Source organism: Neofelis nebulosa, chromosome 14 (genome assembly GCF_028018385.1).
Source record: "Neofelis nebulosa isolate mNeoNeb1 chromosome 14, mNeoNeb1.pri, whole genome shotgun sequence".
NCBI classification, from domain to species: Eukaryota; Metazoa; Chordata; class Mammalia; order Carnivora; family Felidae; genus Neofelis; species Neofelis nebulosa.
In genome coordinates, this window is record NC_080795.1 from 4,132,484 (window position 1) to 4,153,375 (window position 20,892).

The 20,892-nt window shown below is 38.8% G+C and overlaps 1 protein-coding gene across 3 annotated transcripts in view; it reads right to left on the reverse strand.

The window, feature by feature from the left end:
* Positions 1-4,708: 4,708 nt before the first annotated feature.
* The window catches only part of PXDNL (peroxidasin like), a 424,019-nt gene continuing 407,835 nt past the window's right edge, over positions 4,709-20,892 (reverse strand). For 2 of the 3 annotated variants that reach the window (XM_058699364.1, XM_058699365.1), the window contains exons 22-23: positions 7,580-7,693; positions 4,709-6,809 (exon numbers count right to left, since the gene is read on the reverse strand). In XM_058699364.1, coding sequence (XP_058555347.1) covers positions 6,687-6,809; positions 7,580-7,693 — 237 coding nt within the window. In that variant the 3' untranslated portion in view covers positions 4,709-6,686. Of the gene's footprint in view, positions 6,810-7,579; positions 7,694-19,732; positions 20,367-20,892 lie in introns of those variants that run through there. The other variant, XM_058699366.1, reaches the window with a different exon arrangement.

Here is a 20,892-nt window from a genome sequence, read left to right on the forward strand (position 1 = left end):
TCTCCTCGGCTTATCGATGGCTGGTTTCATGTTCCCAAAGTGTACTCCCTGTGTGCATCCGTGTATCTGTCTCCAAATGTGCCCTCTTCATAAGGAAAGCAGTCATACTGGATTAGGACCCACCCTAATGACCTCATTTTAACTCAGTTGTCTCTACAGGATTTCTCTGTAAATAAGATCACATTTTAAGGTACTTATAAGGTACTTAGCATTTAAGTTTGGGGGAAACACAATCCAACCCGTAACACACTTCTTTCAAAAATCATTAAAATATGGGGTAACTCCCTTTATCCCTTTTGCTCAACATTTTTGTGACATTAGGTCTTAGTTTTGTTGTGTATGTGTTTGTGTGTGTGCATTTGTGTATTTGTATATACGTTTGTGTAGATTTTTTTAATAAATCTGAGACTCTGGATTTTCTCTGATGAGCCAATGTTTTTATTTAATATGATTTCAAATATATTTAAATGTATTACCATTACATTAATTTTTCCAGTAACCAAAGTTTTGATATCTTTACTTTTCTTACCTTATTTTGAATTGATCATGTTTTCCTAAATGAAAATCATATGTTTCTATTATTTCAGTTATTACGCTTAAAATTTTGAGTTTGTAGTCTTTATTGGCACAGGTCATTAATTTGGTGGCTTGGGATTTCTACACCTCAACGATTATGTAAATTTAAACTTCACATCTTCACATGGTCTTTAACCACAACCAAACTGGAATGTTCTCCAGAATCATCCACATACATCTGTGTGCATTCCAGGCCTGACTCTGAACACTTCTTCTCATAGTTACATCCAGTTGGATACTTTTCCTTTACAAATTGTTTTTCTTTTTTTTGTTTTGATTTGGGTTTTTTGTTTGTTTGTTTGTGGACAAACATCATCCTATTCACTGACTCTAGGCTGAGTTTCCCACACCAATCACATTGTTCCATGCCCTGCCAGCAAATTATGTTCTTTCTTCCACGTGCTTTCCCAGAAAACAGATCGTTTGATATTTTCAATTGTTTAAAGGATTCTAAGGCTCCAAGAAACCAAGTTTTCTTCTAACTAGACTTAGTCCTGATGCTCCCAAAACATTGTTACCACTTCAGATGGGTAATTCATATCAGTTTATTTAGCCTTTATTCAACTTGTTTGGTTTGACATGGTATTTTATTTTAAAATTTGAATAACTGGAATCTATACCAATTCAAAATTCACTATAATTCTCATTCTAACTCCTCCTGGTCCTGGAGGACATAAGAGCAAGGTCTACGTTCTTTGGACAATGCCAGATGCTTTCTCCTGTGTTGCTCAAGTAGATGTACTCTTGGTGAATGACCCATTGAAAGTATTCTCAAATCACAAAACCAAAAGGCAACCAACAGAATGGAAGAAGATATTTGTCAATAAAATATCATATAAAAGGTTAGTATCCAAAATTTATAAAGAACTTCTCAAACTCAACCCCCAAAAAACAAATAATCCAGTGAAGAAATGGGCAGAAGACATGAATAGACACTTTTCCAAAGAAGACCTCCAGATGGCCGACAGACACATGAAAAGATGCTCACCGTCACTCATCAGAGAAAAACAAATGAAAACCACAGTCAGGTACGGACAGGTAGCCTGTCCGAATGGCTAAAATGAACAACTCAGGCAACAACAGATGTGGGCGAGGATGCAGAGAAAGGGTAACACTTCTACACTGCTGGTGGGAATGCAAACTGGTGCAGCCACTCTGGAGAACAGTGTGGAGGCTCCTCAAAAAGTTAAAAATAGAGCTACCCTACAATCTAGCAACTGCACTACTAGGTTTTTATCTGAAGGATACAAAGGTGAAGGGACACATGCACCCCAATGTTTATAGCGCCATCGACAACAGCCGAACGATGGAAAGAGCCCAAATGCCCATCAACTAATGAATGGATAAAGAAGATATGGTATATACATGTATATGGTATGTATACATGACATACACACACACACACACACACACACACACACACACACACAATGGAATACTACTGGGTGATCAAAAAGAACGAAATTTTGCCATTTGTAACAATATAGCTGGAACTAGAGTGTATTATGCTAAGTGAAATAAGTCAGAGAAAGACAAATATATGATTTCACTCATATGTGGAATTTAAGCAAGAGAACAGATGAACACAGGGGAAGGGAAGGAATAATAAGATAAAATCAGAGAGGAAGGCAAACCATAAAAGCCTCTTGAAAACAGACAGCAGACGGGGGACTGCTGGTGGGGAGATGGGCTAGGTGTGTGGGTGATGGGCATCGGGGAAGGTATTTGTTGGGATGGACACTGGGTGTTGTAGGTAAGTGATGAATCAGTGGGTTTTGCTCCTGAAGCCAATACTTCACTGCATGTGAACTGACTTAAATTTAAATAAATACATTTTTTAATTTTCAATTTAATTTAATTTAATTTTAAATAAAAGGTTCCTAAGTAATTATTCCACAGGAGGAAAAAATTGGAATGATTTAAATGAATCTCTTCACCTTTTAGAGAAGACAGTTTTGTTCTTAAAAAAAATGACACTATGAATTTGTGTTAGTTTATAATATTCATACATTATACTAATGTACATTTTAGGTATTTTAAGTAAACAACTGATTTTTACTCAATAATGTGATACATAGAAATAGAAACATACAATATATTTTAAATTTTGAGTCAGAGATCCTTCCTTAAATGATCTTCCTTTATTCCTACTGTTTGAAGATATATTCTCACACATGAAATTAAGAGTATTTTCGAGCCCATTGACCAAATTATGGATGATGGGTAGCTAGATAAATAATGAATAAATAATTAGATAGTATATACCCCTTCCAAAGATAAAAAACAAGTAAAAATTTTTCACATTAGATTATTCTCACACACACAGATTCCAAACGTACACCAATATTTGGTAGCAAGATATAAGAGAAGAGAATATATTTTAACGTTTATTTACATATAATCTATATTTTATATATATGTCATAATATTGTTATGTATAGAATAGTACCACATATATATATATATACACACACACGCCAGATAGATATGTGTTATATATATATATATATATACACACACACACGCCAGATAGATAGATATGTGTTATATATATATATATATATATATATATATATATTTCTGTTAATAATTAAGTTTAAAGAAGTTCTCCTCACTTGTTTTACAAAGTATATTTAGAACACAAAATGAGTTTCATAATTTGGAGAAATATACTATATTCTATACCTCTAGTTTATGTTCGAGATGCAAATTTAAACAGATTCATTTCTGATGCTTGAAACAAAAGTCTGCAAATTATCTAATACAAGGGCTAAAAACATAGCATATAGAGTTATATTTACGATAGAAATGTTAGCACTACATATGTTTAGTACATCATCCCTCGTTTTGTTTTTTTTTTAATTTTTTTTAACGTTTATTTATTTTGAGACAGAGAGAGACAGAGCATGAACAGGGGAGGGGCAGAAAGAGAGGGAGACACAGAATCTGAAACAGGCTCCAGGCTCTGGCGGTCAGCACAGAGCCCGACGTGGGGCTCGAACTCACGGACCGCGAGATCAAGACCTGAGCGGAAGTCGGACGCTTAACCGACCAAGCCACCCAGGCGCCCCACCATCCCTCGTTTTGTATACCCACGAGGAACAAATCGGTTTTACATTGCTTTTTACAAACTCTATCGTGCCAATAAATGTTGAGGACGCTCAACCAAATACGGCTCTTAATAAAGTGCCTCTTTCCTAAAATGGAAGATAAGATTCCTGTGTGAGCTATCCATGAACTTGATTTAATTTACTAATAAACCATATTTTATTTTCAAATAAAAATGCATTACACATGACATTGGGCAAGGCATGTCTGAAGGAACTGCAGTTCAATTACAGTTCAGTAAGTCTATATTAACATCAGTTCACAATTAAACTAAAAAATGCAAAACTGCTTACCCAAATCCCCAACAAATTTTCCTACCTCTGCCTCCCTAACATACTGACCACATGATCTGGACACACGATCATAATAGACAGCTCAATATAAGGACTCATTCTTAAACATTGTTATTTGCCGTATGTGACTGTTAAAGACTGCTTGTCAGGTAAATGCTCTATTTTTAATTGCCAATCTCAAATAAAAACGGTCTACACCCCTTCAACTACATGGTGTGTAGCTCCATGTGCAGGGTGACCACTTATACACAGAAGAGAGAAGAGTAGACATTAAAGAGCCCCTCAAAGAGAGGAGATATTTTCCTACCTTTTCAAGCAATCATACAACGTGGCTAAAAAACTGCTTTTCTTTAGCAAAGGAAATCAGGAAAAGACGAAGCCCAAGAATGCTTTCATCTTCTTTGCAAACACCTCCTTGTGGATCCCTCCTTCCTCCCAGATGAGAGAGGCGTCACACGTAAGAAACATTAAATTTTACCTCCAGCAGATTTCATGGCAGAATATAACATGTCAAATACTGTTAACGAATACACTTGGATTCTCAGTGTTTTATGGTTCCCTGGAATAAACAAAATCACTAAGGAAGAAACACTTGTGTCATCACACTTGTGTGGCCTAGAAAACATATAGAAGAATACACACACACAAAGACACACGCACACACACATACAAAACTGAAAACAGCATTCGCATTTGGACCGCAGGAATGGAATACAAAGGTTTATATATCCTTGGGAAATATTTGAAATTTTTATTGTGTGCAATATGAACTTTTAAGAATGAAACATTTAAAAAACATAGTCAAATAAATGAAATGCAGTAAAATGAAGAAAAAAGAAAGGTAATCTGCATTATAGCCATATCTGTAAGGGGGACTGAATATTTTCCAATTGTCGACTGACGGACAAGCTTGAAAATTCCCGTGTTCCATTTTAAATGATAATTTGATGCTGTTATTTTGATATTTGCTTATGGTTAATGAACCAAACATTGACCAGGTGGCATCCACGTTAACATGTGGCCAGGGTATAAAAAATAACACGAGATACCATGCAGGTCTTGTTTCAACTTGAAGAAAAGGATACAATGACAAATGAACATGACGAGAAGCCTCAACTCTTAGCTGTGTTACTGTCATTTGCAATACGCTTGCTGTGGTTGTTTCAGAGGAACAAATTACACTTCCACGAGGTTTGGCTTCATTTCACTTTGTTGGGTTTTGAAAGGCCACCAAATGTCAAGCTTTTGGGACCTGCTACGTTTTGCCTTTCGAAACGTTAAGTAGAAATTATTTTGGATTTCAAAAGGCATCAAATGTCAAACCTTTAGGACATACTATGTTTTGCCCGTAAACTTTTTTGTAGAAGTTATTTGGGATCTTGGGAGGGGATCACCAGCACATTTTTAAAATAATGATGTGCATCATCAAACTCCAAAAACATCTTTCTTCACTCATAATACTAAAACCATGAGGATATTTTGACTAAAATGAGTCCTGCACTTTACACAATGCTTCTAAATACTGGGAGATGATGCCTGTTGTTAAATGTCTATTTTGCAACTGGGTATCAGTAGAGTTATCACCCTAAGAGCCTCCCTGGGCAGGACACTACATGAAGTCTCTCCTCAAAGGTTCTAGAACAAAGAATTTCTTAAAGAAATCTACCAACAACTGTAACCAGCCCCTACATACGGGTGCACAATATTTTAAAAGCATTGATTATAAGAAACTCACCTAACGTACTAAATATCCAATTCTGAGTATAGCTAAACCTGTTCTCTATTGGGCTGTATTTTTTAATTTTTATTTTTTATATTGGGTTGTAGTAGAGATGCTATACAGAGTGCCAAAATTAGAAGAAACCTCATAGCACGACCTTTCGTGTAAGCCGCAGACATTTCCCATTTTTCTGACAGTAAATTCTGATTTGAATTGTTCCCAAGTTGCTCAGACTTGGAAAATTTCAATTTCGACATCTCACACGTGATAAGAATGGCACAAGGGAAAGGCAGGTATTGTGCTCCTTTGAAGGCTCGTTCCCTTCACAGTGTTTGTATTTCCCAGCCAAATGTACAACATAGCAAGCTCCCCCAAATTATACTTTCCCTGACTTCCCCCTAATGTTCTAAAGTTAGAGCCTAGTGACGGTTACAGGAAGTGCGTTTCCAGCAAAGTCTGGCCATTATCTAGGTTCTAGACGCAAAAGACAGAGCGCGATGAGGAAAGCAGCATCATGCGTTGTGCCGAAGCTATCGCAAAAATCTTTCCAGATGATTTCTCTGAGTGCAAGACGCATTCTCTCAAAATTCCTGGAGATCATAAAATCTCTCTGAATTTTGACATGCGAGCTTTTCCACAATCCTCAGATCTAAAAAAAACAAAAAACAAAAAACAAAACAAAACAATGCTGCATGATATTCTTTTCATTTCCATGTACGGCCAATAAAACTGGTAGCTTTCAATACGAAATCCTTCTTACAATAAAATAATTCCTATGTACTTTACAGACTTGAATTTTTGCATTACTTCATGGTACATTAGAAGATGGAAAGACAAAAGATCTCCAGTGTGTTGGAGAGTTAAATGAACTATGTTGTCAGTGACTTCTGCGCCTGGAGTGTGACTCCGGGTGAAAAGTACTGAAGTCCGACGTGCCTGTCTTTTCCTGAGAAATTCCCCCACTCAGGGCTCAAGAGCGATGACACTGGTTAGCGTTTCTCCGGGGAATCCGCCGGGTCTCCGCAAACCGGACAGCAGGTTCCTTTCACTGACTCCAGACGGGGGCACGCAGCCAGGGGACAAGTCTCCACCACGCAGGTGACCTGGCCACTCTGAAAGGTAACATTCAAAGCTTATGTCCACGTTTCTGACAGTGGCATGACCTTTTTAAAAGTTTCTGCTGATACATACTCTGATTGGCTCTCTCAATGTCACGAAAACTTACCCACGGTAAGAGCTCATTTTTACACGTAACCCTGCCTGATGCCTTATTTCTAAACGTGCAGCATGAAAGGCGAGGCTGGAAGTTCTGGCTTATAAAATGCTACCTCCCAAACCGTAGGGCACAGGGTGTGACCTACACGAGGAGGCTCGTGGGTTTTCATTGTGGGGAGAGGCCGCAGCGATCGGCATCAGCTCTGTTCAAAAACTCAACTCGAGAAACACTGAGCAGCTCCCTTCTGGTGGATCCCAGGAGACATGTTTTAACACTTAACCAAGTGCTTTCAGGCAACGCCACCATCACGAGCCTGACTGGAGAACAAGGAGATGAACTCAAGCCCCATTTCTGCCTCTGTTTACTCGTGTGACCTTGGGAAAAGCCCACTCAGCACCCGGAGCATCAGCTCCCTCAATCATCAGTGAAAATGTGAAAAGCCCACATGGTGTCCAACAAGTGCTCCTTAGGGAGCGGCCGTATTTACATCGATAACCAGAAACCTCGAGAACTCACATCAGTAGCTTGGCCTTGAAAATAGGCCTCAAATCTACTCACGAGAGAGACCGTAGTCCCTCTCTTGAATTCTTCAGCTACGTCTCAAGTGGCAGGCTAGCAGGAGTCAAACAGGAGGAGGAAGATGGAGAAACTTCTGGCAACGCGTACCTTACACGTACAGCGAATGCAGTCGTCTTTCATCCAGTGTTCCTGGTCTCTCCTCTGAATCCCTTCATCATCCGTGCATCCCGCCTGCCTGAGGCGTGCCTCCAGCTTGTTTATCTGACAGAGGAGGCGAAGGAAAGGAAGTGGGAATTGAAACAGTGGCAACAAAGCAGATAACTAACACGGTGTGATGAAATGCTCTATCGTGTGAGCACACACCTAGAGGGCGAAAGAAACTTCAAAGCCAACATAATTTTTCTTAACTTTTTTTTTTTTACCCCAAACTCACTGACTCTCAGTCACCTAGGGTCGAAGCTAATAATTCCCTAGATGTGGCAAAATATTGAAGACGGATCTGATATCTGACACGGGTAAGTTACAAAGAATAGGATTAGAATCAAAGGAGTGAAATTAGATATTTGAGAGAAATCTTCTCGGTAGTCATTCATCTTAATTCAACAAGTCAAGAGTTTATTTTCTTGTACTCAGGTGATCATAAACAGCATTCCTTGAACACATGTTTATTAGATTTCAAAGAGAAAACAATCCAGGGTGTCCAGGAGCTTAAGATTTGGTAGAACGGCGGGTCAATAAGTCACAGTTAGATAATGAGGGTACGTACATCAGAGGGAAAGCAGATGGCAACCCTCTCTCGGTTCTCCCTCAGGGAATAAGGGAGGCCTCACGTGGGGGAAAGCATTTGAGCTGTAAGCGGACATATGACAAAAGCATTCAGAACGAGCAGGGAAAAGGCGTTTTAGACAAAAGGGAAAAACTCCGACCAAAGCATGGGGACCACAAACAGGTCAGTATCTCGGGAATATACATTGCTGTGGAAGGGTAAAAGGCACAGGGGGAGTGCTGAGGGAGTCAAGGCAGCCATAAAATCAGGACCTTAAGAGTCTGATGAATTAATTTAGATATTACAGTCTCTAGACAATGGGGGAAGAATTACAGTGATCACTGTAAGGACATTATGAAGGCAGACCAGTGAGGGCAGAGGAGATCCACATGGGCTCAGCTGAGAAAGGGAGAAGTGAGAGTGGGAAACACCACCGGGCAGGTAGAGCTCGCTGGTGGGCCTGGGGGGAGGGAAGGGAGAAAAATGCAAGACTGCGAAGTGCCAGGTTTCACAAGGTCCCTAAATGATGGTGACATTCGCCAAGATACATTCTAGAGAGCGCATTACGAAAGAGTAATGGTCCACAGAGAAATTAAACATGCTTAATTAAGAAGAATTTTAGAAAGGATGAAAATAATATAGTTTTCTAAAAGAAGAGGCTAAGTCCAAGAGCAGTGAATGACTCAGGAAAGTTGCGGCTGCACTGCTATGGGCTGAACAGCGTCCCCCAAAAGTCGTATGCTGGAGCTCTAACCCCCAATACCTCAGAATGTGACTGTATTTGGAGACAAAGTCCTTAAGGAAGTAATTAACTTAATGGGGCACCTGGGTGGCTCAGTTGGTTAAGCACCCGCCTCTTGGTTTTTTTTTTTAAATTTTTTTAACGTTTATTTATTTTTGAGACAGAGAGAGACAGAGCATGAATGGGGGAGGGTCAGAGAGAGAGGGAGACACAGAATCGGAAGCAGGCTCCAGGCTCTGAGCTGTCAGCACAGAGCCCGACGCGGGGCTCGAACTCACGGACCGCGAGATCATGACCTGAGCCGAAGTCGGACGCTTAACCAACCAAGCCACCCAGGCGCCCCTCTTGGTTTTGACTCAGGTGATGATCTCACGGTTCCTAGGCTTGAGTCCCATGTCGGGCTCCGTGCTGATGGTGTGGAGCCTGCTTGGGACTCACTCTCCTTCTCTCTCGGCCCCTCCCCAGCTCATGGCTCACTCACGCCTCTCTCTCTCTCTAAAAATAAATAAACTTAAAAAAAAATTTTTAAGTAATTAACTTAAAATGTGGTCATGGAGATGGGGCCTCACCCAGTGACTGGTGTCCTTCTGAGAAGTGTAGATTAGGGTCCAGACACCCAGTGACAAGTTCGTGTGAAGAGGAAAGCCAAGGAGAGAGACCTCAAGAGAAACCAATTCTGTCAGCACCTTAATCGGGGACTTCCAGCCTCCAGAACTCTGAGAAATAAATTTCTGTCGTAAAGCCACCTAGCCTGTGGTGTTTGTGACTTCTGTGCTAGCAAACTCATATGAACATCATTAGCACTAGATCCTATATTCTCAAAAGACCTTTCTAGTGTGTATCTAAGAATCACGTTTTTCTCCTCTAGTGAACGTTCCTTTCAGATTCTCTGAACTCTGTTATTTGGTGGGAAATTATAAAACAATTTCAAAGACTTGACCATTGTTCCTTATATGTGACAGAAACTGCTGTGCCCAAGAAAAATTTGGATACAAACAAGAGCCCAAATTAGATGTCCTGAAGACGTAAAAGCAATGATTTATTTTTAAGTGGTTATTGAGCACCTGCTATATGTCACCTAGTCCTAGGGAAGACTACAATGATAAATATTCCTGGGTTTCTCTTCTTAAGGAGTCTGCAGTATAGTAGGGGAGAGAGGATTTGTGCAAAAATAAGTATGCTACAAGCCCATGTGTTGTGTGTCATAAGAGCATACACACAATGGCATGAGATTTCAAGGAAAAACAATTATTTCTAGGGAAATGGGGTAGAAAAGGGAGTAATCAGAGAAGAATTTACAATTTAAATGGTACTTGTGCTAGGCCTTGAATAAAGATGGCATTTGGCTATGGGAGTATTTATGTACATGAGCATGTGGGCAAGGGGAGAGTACATTTCAGCTAGAGGGAAAATAGGTGAATGAAGTTAATAAGAGGGGAGGGTGAACAGTGAGATTTTAACCTGGGGGGAAAGAAAAACATAAAACGTGAAAAAAGTTATTTGGAAATTAGATTTAAAAATGGGTTAGGACTACATTTTAAAGAGCCAAGAATACTCATGAACTTGGAATTCATGAAGGAAACAAAAAGTCTTGATGTAAAAATAATAAATAAATAAATAAATAAATAAATAAATAAATAAAATTGATCATGTAAAATATTTGACCACATTTGGGTTGAAGTAGGACATCAGGATGGGCCTTTGGGGGTAATTTATTATTATAGTGGCTACACTTGAGAAGTGACATCCATTGTTCGTTAATTTATTCATTACCCAACAGGATTATTAAGTATGCAGTATATGCCAGCTAAACACTGATGAACTAAAAGGCTAAATCTACGGCTTCATGTAAGCAGTGAGAATGGAGACGATTGTAGGATAAATTAAAAATTATGATGGAGGCAGGAATGATAGGGTTTTACAATGACCAGATGTGGACTGAATTAGTCTTTGCCTGAGCAGGATCATGGGTGAACGAAAATCATAAAAATCTCTAGAGATGTTAGTGATTATGGTCTAGAAGACTAAGACAAAAAACAAAAACAACAATACTTTTATTTCTAAAAATACTGAGAACACGAAAACATTAGTAATGTTGAGTAAGTCCAAAACAAAAAAAAAAAAAAAAAAAAAAAAAAAAAAAAAGAGAGAGAGGCAATTCTAAGGTATGAAAAAGATATTTAGGTGACAATTTCTATCCTCAAGGAGAAAACTATAGAAAAGCAAAATAGACAAATGACAGCAACACATCCATTGTAAATTCCTGGAGCTCAGGGGAATAAAGTATTTTCAAATGACAAAGAAACTATTTAAGGGAAATAGTCTGAGAACTATGTACCATAAATATAAGAGATATAATTCACGATGAAATTTTGTTCTGGACGTAATTATAAAGTCTTGAGAATAAGAGGCTGTTTGCTGGGAAGTCAAAAAACATGCTGGACCATAACTGTCTTTTGCCTATTTTCCCATGTGCTTATTGCTAGTGTACCGAAATACAATTTATTTTTGTATGTTTATCTTGCGTATATTCTATCCTGCGACGTTGGTGGACTTACTTATTAATTCTTGGAATAGTTTGGTAGATTTCTTGAAATTTTCTAAGACCTCTTAGAAAATCATCTTAAAATAGTTTTCTTTCTTTCTTTCCAATCGGTAGACCTTTTCCTTTTCTTGCCTTATTACACTGGCAAGGACTCCCATCACTGTGATTAATAAGAATGGTGACAACGGGCATCCTTATGTATTGGCAATTCTAGAAGGAAAGCATTCAATCATTCACCGTTTAGCCTACTACATTACAGTGGGTTACACTGATTGATTTTGAGCATTAAGCCAGTCTTGTATTCCTCAAATAAACTCCACTTAAATATGTTGTATAATTCTTTTCATGTATTGCTATATTTTATTTGCCAATATTTTATTAAAAGTTGTTGCATCCATATTCCTGAGGGATATTGGTCTGTGGTTTCTGTCTTTATATTGCTTTTGTCTAGTTTTTGGTATCAGATTAATACTATTTTCAAAAAATGAAAAGTTTTCCTTCCTCTGCTATTACTGGAAAATTACTGTTAATTTTTCTTTAAAAATTGGTAGACTTCTCCAGTGAAGCCATCTGCACATAGCATTTGGGGAAGAGATTTTTTTAAATTAATAATTCAATTTCTTTGGCAGCTATAAAGCTATTCAAATAATCTATTTCATATTGGGTGAATTGTGGTAGTTTGTGTTTTTCAAGGAATTAGTCTACTTGATTTAAGTTTTCAAATTTAAGTGTGAAGATTTTTCCTTCTTTTTGCACTGAATTTATTTAGTTGTTACTTTTCTAGGTTCTTGAGATAAAAATTTACATTGATTTGAGAGACACTTCCTCTTTTCTATTGTCTGTATTTGGGGCTACAAATTTCCCTCTCTGTGCTACTTTATGTTAATTTATGCTCCATTCTCATTCAGTTCGTTGTATTTTTTTTATTTCCCCTTAACACTTCCTCTTTGATTCATGGACTCTTCAAAAGTTTGTTGCTTCCTTTCCAAATATTTGGTCACTGTCCTGTTGCTTTTCTCTTGTTTCTAGTTTTACTGTGCTGTGTTCAGAAGGCAAGCTCTCTATGACCTGAATTCTTTAAAATTTATTAATGTTTCTATTATAATCCAGAATAAAGTCTGTTTTGGTCCTGGAGATGGGCACTTGAAAAGAGGGAGTGTTCTGTTATGTTAGAGCAAGTATGCTATACAAATGATCCTACTGTTTGAAGACATTTTTGCATTCTTCTGAAACTTACTGACTTTTCCTTTTAGATGTTCTCTGTATCATTGAGAAAGGAGTGTTAAAGTTTTGAACTAAGCAGATTTGTCTATTTCTCTTTTCAGTTTTATTAGTTTTGCTCCATATATTTCAAATATTTTCCAGTTCTCTTAACTAGTGCATGTATGCTTAAGACTTGTCTTCTTTGCGGTTGGTTCTTTTATCATTATAGAATATCCCTTTCTGTCCTTGGTAATCTTTCCTCTGAGATCTGTTTTCTCCAAAATTAACTTAGCTACTCCTGCTTTATTTTGATTCATGTTTCATAATATACATTTTCCACCATTTTACATTCAACCTTCCTATATTGTTACCTTGGAAGTTAGTTTCTTGTAGACAGCTTAGAGTTAGGTTATGCTTTTTATTTATTTTTATTTATTTTTTATTTTTTTAACATTTATTTATTTTTGAGACAGAGAGAGACAGAGTATGAATGGGGGAGGGTCAGAGAGAGAGGGAGACACAGAATCTGAAGCAGGCTCCAGGCTCTGAGCTGTCAGCGCAGAGCCCGACGTGGGGCTCGAACTCACAGACCGCGAGATCATGACCTGAGCCGAAGTCGGCCGCTTAACCGACTGAGCCACCCAGGCGCCCCAGGTTATGCTTTTTAAATAGTTTGTTAATATCTGTCTTTCAATCGGGATATTTAGAATATTTACATCTAATAAAAGTATTGCTCTGTTAGGGCTTAAATATATCAATTTAAGTGTTTGTTTTGTTTTCTACTTGTGGTTTCTGTTTTTCACTTCCCTGTGTTCTTTTCCTTGAATTCCTGGTGGCTGCCTTAAAATCCCTCTCATATCATTGTAGTATCTCTGTCACTTGACCGTTGGATTCCACTGTCTTTTTTTTTTCTCATTCCATTTGAGATCTTCCTGGTTCTTGGCACGATGAATAACTCTCTATTGAATATGGACATCTTGAGTGTTATGGTATGAGAACTCTGGCTGTTATTTAAACCTTCTGCTGCAGGTGTTTTCCTCTGAAACTGCTCTAGCAGGAGAAGGAGGGCACCACACCGTTGCTTCAATGTGCGAGTAGAAGTCTACGTTCCCCACTTGGTTTCTGCTGATGCCCAAGGGAGTACTCTTCGTTAATACTATATGGAGTTGAGAGTCTTGGCTCTCCATTGGGCCTCCACTTATACCTCACTAGCTGGGAAAGGTAGGTACGTTTTTTGACTGTTCCTCACCCAGCCTCCACGAACACCACCGGGTGGGGAAAGGAAACAGTGATCTCATTACCAGTGGGAAGCAGTGGAAGGTCCTAACTGTCCAAGAGGCCTCCTCTGACACCACCCCAGTGGGGAAGGAGAGGGGTGCCTCACTGCTACTGGGTAAGAGCGGAAGTGCCCACAGTCTCCACTGCTTTTGATGGTAGCCACCTACAAGGGATGCAAGCCCCTGTTTTCTGGGGGGGGATGGTTAAATTTGCAACAACACAGCAGATTTAATCTAACAATGTATAACAACACTTACATATCATAATCACGTGTGATTCATTCCTGGGAGACAAGGCTTTTAATATCCAAAACCAATTAGTGGAATCTATGATATCAACAGACTAAAAAAAAAAAAATCATATGTTCATGATACCAGTAACAAAAAAAGACCTGACAAAATCCAACACTTACTCACGATAAAAACTCTCAGTAACTCGTAACAATGAGGAATTCTCACAAGTTGATTTTAGAAAGCTACAAAAATCATCATATTCAATGATGAGATTCAGGGTGCTGTTCACCTAAGACGGGGAACTCATTTCTCACCAGTCCTATTCAAACTTTTACCAGAAGTCCTAGTAAATCATCTTATATTTCTTTATCTTACATTTACTATCTTACGGCATTAGTCGCAATGAAATAATAAAAAAATAAATACGGGCACCTGGGTGGCTAAGTCGGTTGAGTGTCCGACTTCGGCTCAGGTCATGATCTCACGGTTTGGGGGTTTGAGCCCCACATCGGGCTCTGTGCTGACAGCTCAGAGCCTGGAGCCTCCTTCGGATTGTGTCTCCTTCTCTCTCTGTCCCTCCTCCACTCATGCTCTGTCTCTCTGTCTCTCAAAAACAAATAAAGGTTAAAAAATATATATATATATACGTATATATATATATATATATATACGTATATATATATATATATATATATATATAAAGGGAAAAAATAAATAAATGGTATGTAGATGGAAAGAAAGATACAAAATTGCCTTTATTCACAGATGACAGGATCGTCTATGTTGAAAACCCCAAGGAATTTAGAAAACCTCTCTCCTTCGGTGTTTTGTAGTATATTCACAAAATTGTGCAATCATCAGCACGAGCAAATTTTAAAACACTGCATTACACCAAAACAAAACATTGTATGCATCAGCATTCAACCTCCATTTCCCTCTCCACTCCCGGAGCCACTGGTTTTACTTCTTATCTGTATAGATTTGTTCTGTTTACAAATCTATAGATTTGTTTACAAGCCTTACAGCTTTGGACAGCTGGTGTATCGTGTGGTATGTGACATTTGCTGACAGGTCTGTTTCACTTAGCATAATGTTTTTATTTTTTTTATTTATTTTTTTTAATGTTTTATTTATTTTTGAGACAGAGAGAGACAGAGCATCAACGGGGGAGGGCAGAGAGAGAGGGAAACACAGAATCTGAAGCAGGCTCCAGGCTCCGAGCCATCAGCCCAGAGCCCGACGCGGGGCTCGAACTCACGGACCGTGAGATCGTGACCTGAGCTGAAGTCGGACGCTCAACCGACTGAGCCACCCAGGCGCCCCGCATAATGTTTTTAAAGGCTCCTCAGTGTTGTCGCATGTATCAGTACTCGATTCCTTTCTACAGCCAAGTAAATATTCCATCGCATCGCACCACATTCTGTTTGATCAGTTGATAAATATTCGGGTTATCTTCACTTTTGGAATAACACTACTCCGAATACTCATATACAATTGTGTTCACATGTGGATCTATGTTTTCATTTCTCACAGATAGGTACCTAGGAGAAGCTGAGAATTTTCTAAATTTTTTTTTCAACGTTTTTTATTTATTTTTGGGACAGAGAGAGACAGAGCATGAACGGGGGAGGGGCAGAGAGACAGGGAGACACAGAATCAGAAACAGGCTCCAGGCTCCGAGCCATCGGCCCAGAGCCCGACGCGGGGCTCGAACTCACGGACCGCGAGATCGTGACCTGGCTGAAGTCGGACGCTTAACCGACTGCGCCACCCAGGCGCCCCAAGAATTTTCTAAATCTTCAAGTTCTAGTTGCTTTTTGCGTAACATTTCCTTTTGCAATTTCTCTTTCTCCTTTTGCATTTTACTATAAGCAGGAAGGTTAAGTCAGAACATTCCTTCAATACTTTGCTTAGAAATCTCCTCAGCTAGATATCCAAGGTCATCGCTCACAGGTTAGAGTTCCACAAAACAGTAGACATAAATTACCTAAGTTCTTTGCCATTTGTAACAAGGATCATCTGTCCTTCCGTGTCCAATTCCATGTTCCTTACTTCCATGTGGGATCTTATCAGAAGTACTTTTAACATCAGACTCACCTCATGTCATTTTTCTTATTCTTGATTACCTAGTCTCCAGCCATACTTGACATCTTTCTGTTCCTTATGTATGTCACAACTTCCTTTAGCTTTCATTGTTTCACTTTCCATGGTTTGTTACAATAGTTAATGTTACATTGGTAACATTACCTGTCCCTTAATTCAATAGAAGCCTCTGGAGTATCTTTGGTTCCTTTCTTTCACTCATCTTCATATACTTGTTCAATAAAGTGATGGATCTGGGTTTTCTGGAACAGTTATAATTTATGCTTTTCTTCTCCAGGCTAAATTATTATTATTTTTGCCCCCGTTGAACTCATGAAAAGACTCACTTTGGCTTAATAAATTACAATGGTCAATCTGTTGCTCTGTATATCTCTCTTCATACCTGTTTGACTGTTTGTTTAAACGAATTTGAATTCAGACCAAGAATTTTGTCTTTGTGACCACAAGGTGTCTTTCTAGCTTCACATTCCGTCCTTCCCACCACCCAACCAATTACCAAGTTAGAGCGAAATATATGATCTTGCCTAAATATGGGCCATGGATTACCTATCATTAACTTATCATCAACTGCACCTTTCCACAGATCTCAGGAGAAATCTAGACAACCATACCCCAATCTCTTTCCATGTATGGTTCTGGGTTAGTCCTACCCATGAGAGGCACTCACGTACGATTGGGAAGGAGAGCAGTATTATTTTCGAGCACTGTTGTTAACAGGTATACAGGCTGACCTCGAGACTTCTGCAAAATTGCTGAGATTCACTGTGGCTTCCAGGTAAACTCCTGTGGACCAAATAGCTTCCCACACCTGATTCTATGACTTCTGTTCCTCTCACTTTTCCAAACAGTTGTGAAAACCTCTGACTTCTTGTATGAAAATCCAATATTTCTTGGAACAACTAGAGGAGTTTCTGTTATTTTCACTGAGACCTGACTTATACAATACATCCCCTTGGGTAATAAAATAAGTTTACAGTTTACATTTAATTTCAGAATTTCATCTTTCTATTGAGAAAACCATAACAAGAAATAACAAACTATCAGAAAATAAAATTCCCTCTAAAATGTCATAAAATTGATGTGGTATTCCAAATGATTTTAAGTAAACACATGCAAATAGTTCAGTGAGATCTGTGCATCTCCCCTGTGCTATTCGTCAATACTCAAAATTAGGCACTTTTTGAGTTGTGTCATAAGGTCTGAGATCTGTGTACGATACAATTTCTGAAAAGTGACAGAAAAATAAGTTGCCTGTCATGATTATGTAATTCTGTGAAAATTTAGTTCCATATAGTAAAACAGGTAGACTCCATTTTTTATCACCTTGTGGCCCTGGAAATTGCATCAAAATATACAGGACATTTTCTTTTCTACAAGCAAAAGCTATATCTGCAAGATAAATTCCTAGCCTATAATGTTTTAAGTAAATTCTAGCTCTGGCTAATAATGTCACAACGACAGAGGTATAAACAACATAAACCTCAACCATAAAATAATGAATACCTGTATGATAGGGTCCTAGAAAAGGAGAAAATATACCCATTATACTAAAGCGTTGTGGAAAAAGCATATACCATATGAAGACCACGGTTCAATTTTATTATGTCTTGACATTTATACCAAAATATAGTATATGCTTCTCTTATTAATTTTAAATATTAAATGCAACCTTGTCTACCTTATTTAACTTGAATAGAACTTGAAATAAGTGGTTTAGGACCTGATTTGGATGGCTTGGATTGCCTTTTAAAAATCTGATGGCTTGAGTCTGATATATGCCTTATTATACTCTATATTCATTCAACATGATACCAGGGATCTGAGATTTTGTCCCCAAGTTTCAACTATTCTTTATAAAGTACTTACTGTGACACCAATTTGAAAACCTCGCTCAGAGTTTACTTTTAATTAAAGGTATACTTTTTTAAATATCATCTCATTGTTTATTATATACAACCACCTCCCCGACCAGACACCCTCCACAGCCAAGTAAATCAGGCACTATCAAAAACTGAAATAATTAAATGTTCTGAGTGTAGCTTTGGCTCTAATTATCTCTGCGATGATCAGAATCATATTTAAAGGGCAAATATAATCCGCTATAATCCACCGATTACAATGCAGCTAGAATACCATGGAATTTGCAGACCACTTTCATTACTTTGATTCTATCATGGTTAAGGGATCAACATCAATGTATATCTTTTCTAGACATTCCAAAGTCACCTAATAAATGTAAACGACAAACAACGGAAACTGTCAAGACTGACACTATCTCACAGCCCCGTAGACATAATGCACCTAGGGTTAGAAAGTAAAGGTCGAAACCCTTCGCTAATAATGAAGGTTGGAATCTTTTATCATAGACAAGGGACAGGTCTCAAGAACAACAATAATCTCCTGTGTGATGAGTACCACTATGGACTACTGTTTCCATATCCTGTTTAATCTACTTCTTCATTGTCTTTAATTTGACCAAGAAAAATACACATGACTTTATCTGGATGCTCATTTTTCATACATCAAAGCGTTTGAGTTTTGTTTTTTATTTATTTACAGGATATATTGCATCCATGTTGACGGGCAATAGAAAAGCCACAAAGCTGCACACGCTGAATCGTCAGAAATGTCGGTCTTTAGCTAAGAGGCTCACTTTCACCATTTCAACATTGAAACTCAGGTCTTTGTACAGTAATGACAGATTAGTAGCAAATCCTAAGGGCTTCTCCTATCTGAAAATACAGCTTGCCCTCAGCACTCCTGTCTTCTTCCTGTCCACCTCTGAGTGCCTACTGCTCTGGTCCTAGGTGTAGCTGTAGACGCTCCTGAGAGCCACCCAGGAAATGGGTTCCATTTATCTGTGTTCCATTCTCAACTCTTCTCCTTGTTCAATCTCCTTTACACGATCTGCATTGATTTCCCAATGCTGGTATTACATCACAGTTGTTTCTTTATCCCATTTTTTACCTGTGAAGATTTTGTTAGGCGTCATTCAGTGCGCACACGGCTCTGTGCACCACTGCAACGTCTTCCCATCTGCGGAAGGGAAACCTCGGACTTCTAGAAGAGCTCTCAGGACCTTTTAACTGCCTCTTTCAGCCTTGTCCGTTCCTAACACACCCTTTGTATTCCTGATAGCTCTGACACTCTTTGCATTACAACAAAAAGACTGCTTTTCAACAACCACAGGAAAACCCTGGATGGCGAGTAACCTGTTCTGTGAGTGTTCCACCAGAAGAGCAAACACTTCTAATAAATTTTAACTCGATAAACGAGCAATGTCTTGCAACACGAGGAGTACGTGATGCCGAATGTCACATGATCACAACCGAGCCCATGGTTCTTCTTGCTGGCTCGCCAGCTCTCTCTCTCTCTCTCTCTCTCTCTCTCTCTCTCACTGCGGGATTTTGGGGGATCATCACCCATGCTTGGAAGTTCAATCTCAGGCCGTGGTGGTTGTCAGTAATCAGTGATTTTTCAGAACGTTGGGAGGTGCCCACAACTGGCATTAGTATATTTTTTGTCCCTTCAAAGGACCTATGGACAGTCCTTTGATTTTCCAGACAAGAGTAAGCTTAGGAATGCTCTGCTTCATTCTAGGTCAGGCTGACTCTTCAGTCAGACCCTTCCCTCTGCTGCCTGATTGTCAGTTACATTAAGTACAGTATATGACAAGAGTTGATTAATACTGTACTGTAGTCAACATTAGTGTGAACGTATACAATGGCCCATTAGTGATAGTGAAAGTCGTCCCATGCAATAGCCCTCCTTTCTCTTGTCTCCCTCACACCAGCCATGAAGGTTTCAAAGGTAAGTGCAGGTTAAGTTATTTTTCTTTACGTTTTGTATTTTCTTTATTATTTTGCGCTATATTGCAGTATTGTAATCATTTTTATGTGAATATTTTTGGGTTGTGGAATGAATCATCTGAGTTTCTATTACTTCTTACGGGGACATCCGCTTTGATATACAAGTGCTTTGGATCACAAACACGTTTCCAGAACGAATTATGCTTGCAAACCAAGGTGTCAGGCACAGAGAATCCAGCGGTGAGATCGTCCCAGCTATTAAGAAATTTACGATGGAATGGAAGAGACAGAGCAAATTAACAGGGAAAAACACATTTTCTGGATAGATTTAGAGATAACGTGCGACCGCAGAGTGTTATTGGACACGTAGCAGGGCCAGCTACTGTAGTCTTAGGGTATCTGGGAGGCTTCTAATCACCAAAAAACATATCAAAGGTGTAATTATCACCAACAACATGTAGATAAAATTGGACTGAAATGTTGCTTATGGATTCTACCTGTGTCTGCAAATCCCATAAAAGAGGTTTATGAAAAAAAGAATTACCTACATAAATAAATGGACTAGTGTTTAAAATCAGCAGGGTCCACCTTCTGCAGCTCAGTGCTAAGGACTCTGCCCTGCCATTATAATTTATCTCGTCTATGACACGTGAGCTCACTGCAAATGAAACAGAGGTTCCCAGACTCAGTGATGTCCCAGAGTCCTAGGTCACCTCAACCACGCCAAGATAGAATAACCCGAACCTTTAAGAATAACCTTCTAGAAACAATGCTTCACATC